This window comes from Dufourea novaeangliae, unplaced genomic scaffold (assembly GCF_001272555.1).
Source record: "Dufourea novaeangliae isolate 0120121106 unplaced genomic scaffold, ASM127255v1 scaffold21, whole genome shotgun sequence".
Classification (NCBI taxonomy): domain Eukaryota; kingdom Metazoa; phylum Arthropoda; class Insecta; order Hymenoptera; family Halictidae; genus Dufourea; species Dufourea novaeangliae.
In genome coordinates, this window is record NW_015373910.1 from 3,577,779 (window position 1) to 3,585,725 (window position 7,947).

Sequence of the window (7,947 nt, forward strand, 5' to 3'; positions counted from 1 at the left end):
GAAACTGCTAGCCATATAATTGGCCAGCAGTTTCAGCAGTTCGCCACGGATGGCGCCACCGGTCATTAAAATAGTGGTACTCCGCGATTAAATGCGATTTTAACAGTGTTCTGGTCGTTTATTGTTATTATCAATAGCAGTGGATTAATCTACGTTCTTTCAGCTACAAATCGAGTGCTTTACTTAGACGTAAGCTATCCGTATAACGGTGTAAGAACTGTGCAAAGTGAACTAAACGGGGTACGCATGACGAGATACAGTGTCACCGTTGCAAACAAATGCGATTTTAACACTGTTCTCGCAATTACTAGTTTCCAGCCGTTAGAGAATAGTAATCTACGTTCTTTAAACGTTGTATCTGATGCAAAACGAAGAAGAATCATGCCCATTTAGCGGTGTAAATTCGATCGTAATATTTTGCAACTAGGGTTGTTGCCCCATAAGGGGCTACGGTAATCAGTCATTACTAATTTTACTAATTCAGGGGTTCTGCACTATTGGGTCCATGCATTAAGTCCTGAGGAACAATTTGAGACTAATGACGTTCATATTAAGCTCGTAATTACTGAGATATTTGCATTTTTCTATTACTAGAACTTTTCACTCACCTGTCGATATAATTTTGCTAGCAGTTTGAGCGAATTGCCACGGGCGGCGCCACCGGTCGAAAAAATAGTGGTATTCCGCAATTAAATGCGATTTTAACAGTGATCTGGTCGTTTATTGTTATTGTTAATGACAGGGGATTAATCTACGTTCTTTCAGCTTCAATCTGAATGCTTGATCAAGACGTAACCTGACCATAGAACGTTGGAAGAGCTATTCATATTGAACTAATCGGGGTACGCATGACGAGATACAATGTCAACCGTTGCAAACAAATGCGATTTTAACAATGTTCTTGTACTTACTGGTTCCCAACCGCTAGAAAGAACTAATCTACGTTCTTCAAACTTCTAATTCAATGTGTGACGAGGACAAATTATGCCCGTTCAACGGTGTAAATGCGATCGAAATCTATTGCAATTGGGGTTGTCGCCCCATAAGGGGCTACGGTAATGCAGGCATAACTAATTTTACTAATTCAGGGGTTCTGCACTGTTGGGTCCAGGCATTAAGTCCCGAAAAACTAAGTACTAAAGTCTAAATTACGCAATGTTGTCAGAGCATGAGTGTGCGGTACGTCGGAAACTTATCGAAGGGACTATGGGCCCCATAGTATGGGGTCGTGAACGGATTCTCTTCCATCCGTTCGCTGTAAAGTAGACGTATTAGAAAGGAGTCTTGTGTTCGTGTGCCGACGGACCTATTGAAAAATAAATGTTTCACCGAATCTTGGTTTGTCAATCCAATCACGTATCAGTATGGCTTTGTTTACATTGTTTGAATTGTTGTATGGCTGCCGATATTTGGTAGTATTGGTTTACCCTCTGTGACTTCGGCGGTGTCAGTTGGGAAGTCCCGTATTCCGTAGTGTACAAATCAAATTTCGGCATGTGTATATTATGTACATATTCGTTTGATTTTACAGCCAACATATCCATACAGCGGTTGTATTGTTCAAAGTGGTCTGTAATTATTCTCGAAATGTAGTACTGGATTACAAACTTATAGAATTCTGTGATTGAATGTAACGGTGGTAAGTACGTAATTTGCATTGTAGAAATTTTTTACACTGAATAGATCCATGAAACAATCGTTTACAGAGTATAAAACATTATTTACGACTATTTCAACTGATATTCTGACAGATTGTTGCTGTTATGTTTTTCTTTTGGTTTTGACGTTCGCTTGTAGTTCAGATTGAACGAATTTCCAAATTCAATTTCATCAAATACGAAGTTTGGCATGAGAAATGTTCAGAAACTCGGTTTTTTTTCGAAATTACGATCGCAAGTTCAAGACTCAGTTGAAATATGTATGTATGTATAGATCTTCATCGCGAATTAAATTGTACCTCGTAATCTATTTCTGGGATGCAACGAAACTGTTACCTGTTGTATAGTACAGCTTTCGACGTGTTTATATATATATATGTATACCGATAACTATGTATAGATTGTACAGGTATACTTACTTCATTCCAAATCGATGTTGATCACGTATATAAATAAAGAGCAGTGCCCGTTTTATTTTCTGAGCAGCATGTGTCTCGAAATAAATAATTCTGTTATAATTAATGTACTGAGATCTATTTTTCTAGATTTAGTATTTTACTAATATTAATATAAATTATGGCAAAATATAGGTACTTATCTTCCTGCTTCAAATAGGCCACAATGAATTCCAATAATTATATCAAGGTAAATAATTAATCTTCTTCACTTTATAACTATTAGGAATTATATTTGTATATTTTGTAAAACAGATGGAAACTGTTGCAAGAAATTATCAACAACAGTATTATGAACTTCTTCCTGACTGGTTTGAATATAATCAATGTGAGTACAAATATATTGAGCAACAAATTGGATTTGCACTTTTTGGTCCTCCTGATATTAATACAGATAGGGAAGACAGTATTGTGAACAGTTCTGACATATTCAGTAAAGTCAAGTATAATAATGACTCTTGTAAATGTATCAGCTCTATACATCAGAAGATACTCAAGTATGGTGAACAAAAGTCTACTAAGCGTATTTACATGGCTATAATATATAATGTTATATTCAATCACGAATCACCAGTGAAATTCACAAATGATAGCAATGAAAAGTCCAATGAGATATTTGCATTCCCAGTGTTTAAAATAAAGAGGGATATTAGTGTTGTATGGTATATTGATAATAATGCCAGGGTGTACAAAAGTTGGGAAGATTATTTAAAAAATAATGAGTTACCTAAGTGTTTAATGGTTGTACCAAAGGATGGAGTTTATCAATGTAATCCATCCTATAACATTACACAACACTCTTCAACTGTGTGGATTCAAATATTACAATCACCTTCTTGTTCAACTATAAAGACTGTTGTAAAATCTATTGACATTGCTTCAAATGTGTTAAGTCTTGGTACAGCTGTTGGACTAACAGCTGCAGCTGCTTTTACTCCTATTGGACCAGTATTAGCCAGTGCAGGTATGAATTTCTTTATTTACATACCCGTAAAAAGTAATATTTTAAGATCACACAAGCAATCACTTTTATGGTTTATTAGGACTAGTCAGCTGTGGCCTAAGTGGATTATGGAATGTTGCTAGAAGTTCACAAAAATTAGTAGATCTCAATAGCCACGAAGGATCTATCAGTCCTGCGAACAAAAATGCCTTATCTGCATGGATAGGAATAACCGGTTCAGCTTTAACTATAGGGGCGAATGGTGGAACCATGTTCTTATCACAAGCAGTTGCAAAGGGCACTCAAATAAGTACTGCGGCAAAACTAGCTTACAATGCAGTGGTAATAGGTAATCTCACAGTAAATGGGGCTGGTGTAGTTTATCAAGGCTGCTGCTTAATTAGCAAATACAAGAAGACGAAAACAGTTGATCCATTTGATATAGTTATGTTCAGCTCACACATTTTATTCTTCAGTAACAGTATAGTAAATACCAAATTGGCTGGTGAGCTTATAGGAACATCGAATGGAACTGTTCTTGAAAAATTTAAGGGCATAAGCTCTTTGAATACAAAAACCTGGCAGAATAGTCTCCAGATAATGTCTGAAAATGGTAAACTCCTGATAAATGGTATAACGTTGTTAGACCCTCTATTGGTCACAGAACAGTTGCTGACAATAGGTGCGATAGCACTTACAGGGTCAAATTCGTTGTCTTCGTTAATTAACTCTCGAACAATGGCTGCGTTAAAAACTTTACTTTCAACTCTGCTACGAAATTACTATTCTGAGAGGCAACATGAAGTGCCTCATATTAATGACTTCCATCAGATACTCGAAGAGATGACACATATGGATAATGCTGTAGATATATTGAAAATGGTTTTCCAGATTGGTGTGACTTTGATAACATTTGATAAAGAGCCATCAAAGATTTTGCACAAGGTAATTTTCTTCGTATGGGAATACTGCAAGGCTAATTTAAAGCAGAGAGCCATGAACGCGTGTTCTCCTTTTAAAGGTAGTACCGCTGTATACTCTTTGTTGGCTAAAATCGTCACAAATGTGTTCCGTCTTCTTGATATGTTACGCGATGATTTGTATTCTGCTTTTAATTCGTATATGTTATATAGAGAGCCATGGAATACTCTCTAATACAAATAACTCTACTCGCGCTAGTACGCACTTGCAAGTGTGCAGAGATAAATGTATTTTTAATTAAGTTAAGACGTATTGCAATTTTTGTACGAGTCAAAAAACAAAAATTGTTGATGTTAGGTTAATATTTTTTACTAAGATTGTATTGTAACGAACACCTGTTGTGATAAAGTACAAGACACAAATAAATGATGAAATGTTATGTTAGAACTATGTAGTTTAAAGAATTTAAGAGAATGTATTGCGCACAATTTTGTTACGAATGTTGTTATTATAAAAAATACACTTGTTAGTGAACCAATATATAAAATAGAAATTAAACCGACATTTATTATGTTTGTTACTGAGAACTTCGTCGCTTTCGAAATAAAATGCAATTATATTCTGAAACACCAATGGAATCCACGATCTACTAACGCGATAAAAATCGAAAATATCGGAACCGGAACGAACGTTTACGTTTCACAGAAGTAAAGGCATTCATTTATTTTATTTCTCGCAAATATTTAGATACAATTCACACAGATATATACAGACGATACTGAGCACATTTACAATGTTTCCTTCGATCATTTGGTCGCGTTTAATCAATGAAGACATCCACAAGCGAATGTTACAATTGTTTTCCTTAAAATACCTTAACCGATCACGAAGTGTCAGTTGGACCGACGTAGATCTTCCTTGTGATCGACTCGGATCCACAATTGTTGATCTTCCCTTGTTCCGTGACACACGCGCGTCAAATAAATTAGACCTAAGCTAATATATCCAAATAAATTACTTAGGTGTGTAGAAAATATTACTCGCGGGGAGGGGGAAGAGGGGAGTATTGATCGGTCGTTTAGCCGTAATAAACGACGATAATACTGATCCAGCGTCGAACGACCCGCGGATCGAAACTGTCCAATCGAAATAAGTTACCACTCAGCATAAATACGAAGACCGTACCTACGGAATAAATATTCAATCATCTGGAAGTTTTATCTACAATAACGAGGAAAAGAATTAAAAAAAAAAAAAATTAAAGAGAAAAAGTAAAGACGTCGTCTTACGTCATCGTAATTATACGGTAATTCAAACGTGCATTCATCGGATCGTCCCGATCGTCTTGGCTGATCGCGGATCCGTGTAACATAATGACAATTTCACAATACTAATCATTATAACGCGTTATAATAATTAATATCAGCTCGTGTTAATACATCGTCGATTGATCAGCTCGTGTACGCGTTCCTTCTTAAATAGATACACAATTACTTACAGCTTACACGTATTTAACGATCGATTCTGGCTTTAGCTCGAAAAAATAATCTCTGACGAACATCCCGATCTTCGTCTTTTGTGAGTACCATGCTCCGAACTTCGAGGGTTTCGTGATAAAAAAAAGAAAAACTGATCCTTGTCGATGAATTTGAAAATCACGCGAATAAGTTGAATCCGACCACGTTAAACGGACTTCGTGGAGGATTTGTCCATGGTCCTGGATTATATTATTCTTTCATTAACGATATGTGTGCATTAAATAAAGAATAAATAGTAATACTGTGTTTCTCGCTTCGTTTCCTCGTGAAAGAGCAACCCTTACGAAAAAGGATTACAGATCCAGGACTTCAATTAAAAACAGTTCTTATTACCACAAACACACACCGTATACATATTCGTGTAATAAATATATCGAGTTAAAGAATTAAACTCGTCTTTTATCCTGACAAGAAACATCCCTCGACAAGGATCGTTTTTTGCTTCCCGTCCCCCTCGATTGTTTTCCCATATGTGCGCGTTCGACGAAAAAACATTTCTTACATGTTTAGTACATATATGTACAAATATCACGAACGTAGAAAATAATAACGTGAATGCGCCAGGAGGGGTGGGGATGGAAGGTTCTGGAGAGACCTCGGCGAGAAGATTAACGATTTAATACAATATAGATCGCAGAAAAACTTGCTGAATACATTTTGTCGTTTAGCTTGGTCTCGTCGATTCCGTCCTAACCTATTTCGTCGATAATAGGAAAAAAAAAAAAAAAAGAACAGGTCACCGCCTATTTCGATTCTCCGATCAGTCGAGAAACAGCGACTTGGAATGTAATGTTGTCTGCTGATCTGAACAGACTGTAGTATTTCTTATAAGGAATACCAATGGAAGCCCCTGTCCATTTCCTTCTTATCAATTCGGCGATCGTTACACCGATTACTTATTTTTTTCACGATTGAACAAATACCTAACAACTCTTCCAATTCGTAAAACATCACGTATCCAGTTCTTTCATGCATTCTAGAACTCAACATCCGTAAATCCGCGGATACTATACCAAAAAACCCGTGTACAAGTTTCATCAATTTCGATGTATCTCTAGCGAGACTTTAGCTTTTCTAATCAGCGTCGTTCTAACTCCGATCTGGATCACAGACAACGGGACCCTAACTGGAAAATCATATAAATCCATGGATACGTCTAGCACATGTTCCTTTTCTTTCATTCTAATTGGTCGCGTGTATGTGTGTATGCGTGTGTTCGTTGAAGTTTCGAAGCTTCATGTTTGGCAGCAATTCCGGTAGATAGTGTCTTCGTCTAGGTCCTAAATGTGACACACGTTCTGTTGTACTCCAGTAGTGTAATCAGCAGACTTGATTGTGCTTCTGTCTTCTTAATCATCGTTCGAATTTCGTGACCGTTCTCCAGAGTCCCCTAACATCATCGATCTCGATTAGTTTACATTTCGAGTAAACACGTCATTCCAGACCCATTCTGAATCGTCGATTACCAAATCACACTGCTGACGCTATTGTCAACAGTCTTTCGTCTACATCTATTGTATCTTCTTTTTTTTAACCCGCTACGAAACTGGTCCTGACATTTGCGGCTTTGTCCCGCAATTTGCAATAGTTCCGAGCAAATTTACGTCGCTGGGATCGGCTTCTAGCCTTTCAGCGGACCAGTGAGTCTTTAGGCGAACCTTTTGGTAATCTGTTTCACGCAAAAACCATAGAAAAATGGTGTTCTTCACTCGTCGGCTAAAAGGCTCGTCTAGATGAGAACAATGAGAAATCAGACCTAGGAAACAGATCCAAGCCTCGTTCTAGCGACACGTCTTCTTTAATTCGATTTACATCACAGCGATCCTCCAGGATTCTGTCCCGAATCGTGATCAATAACGCTTCGTTGTTACACTCCTTGAAATACACGGTTTACCCGACAGAAATTTCCCCGCTGAATGTGAAACCAGCATCTTCTTACACGACACCGACGTTCTTCGTTGTAAATCAATCGAAATTGATTCGAATATTCTTCAAGATAACGAAGAGGAAAAGTGGCGACGAAAACTCCAGGATCCGCTTCGATTAAATTCGATAGTTCCTCCGTTTCGATCCACTAACGATCCCAAATTCAGAAAGAAGCTCCAACAAAGAAGAATTACAGATCATTACTAGTAACTGTTCCCTCTTCAAGATTCTGCCACCGACAAACGTCGGATCACGGTGGGTTAGCTCCGTAACTAAAACAGGAACTGCTACTATAAGATCACCGATCCGTCATTACAGAAAGAGACTTTGCAATAATAGCATCCGTCTGCCAAGCTAGGTATCCAACACATTTCCATAATTCCCACAATCATCCCACACAGTACATCATTCAGAAGGAAACCGTTTCCAACGATTCACAATAAAAACCCACGAAGATATCCAGGGTGGACCGGGTAGATCGTCAGCAATAACGGTCCATGTTGAGC

General features: G+C 37.6%; 1 protein-coding gene across 1 annotated transcript; it reads left to right on the forward strand.

Annotated features, from left to right (window-relative positions):
- The first annotated feature begins 1,481 nt into the window (after positions 1 to 1,481).
- LOC107193906 lies at positions 1,482 to 4,531 on the forward strand. The gene is made up of 4 exons (XM_015583444.1): positions 1,482 to 1,639; positions 2,249 to 2,303; positions 2,369 to 3,077; positions 3,157 to 4,531. Exons 2-4 carry the CDS (start codon positions 2,280 to 2,282, stop codon positions 4,209 to 4,211), a joined length of 1,788 nt encoding a protein of 595 aa, XP_015438930.1. The 5' UTR covers positions 1,482 to 1,639; positions 2,249 to 2,279; the 3' UTR covers positions 4,212 to 4,531.
- The last annotated feature ends 3,416 nt before the right edge of the window (positions 4,532 to 7,947 follow it).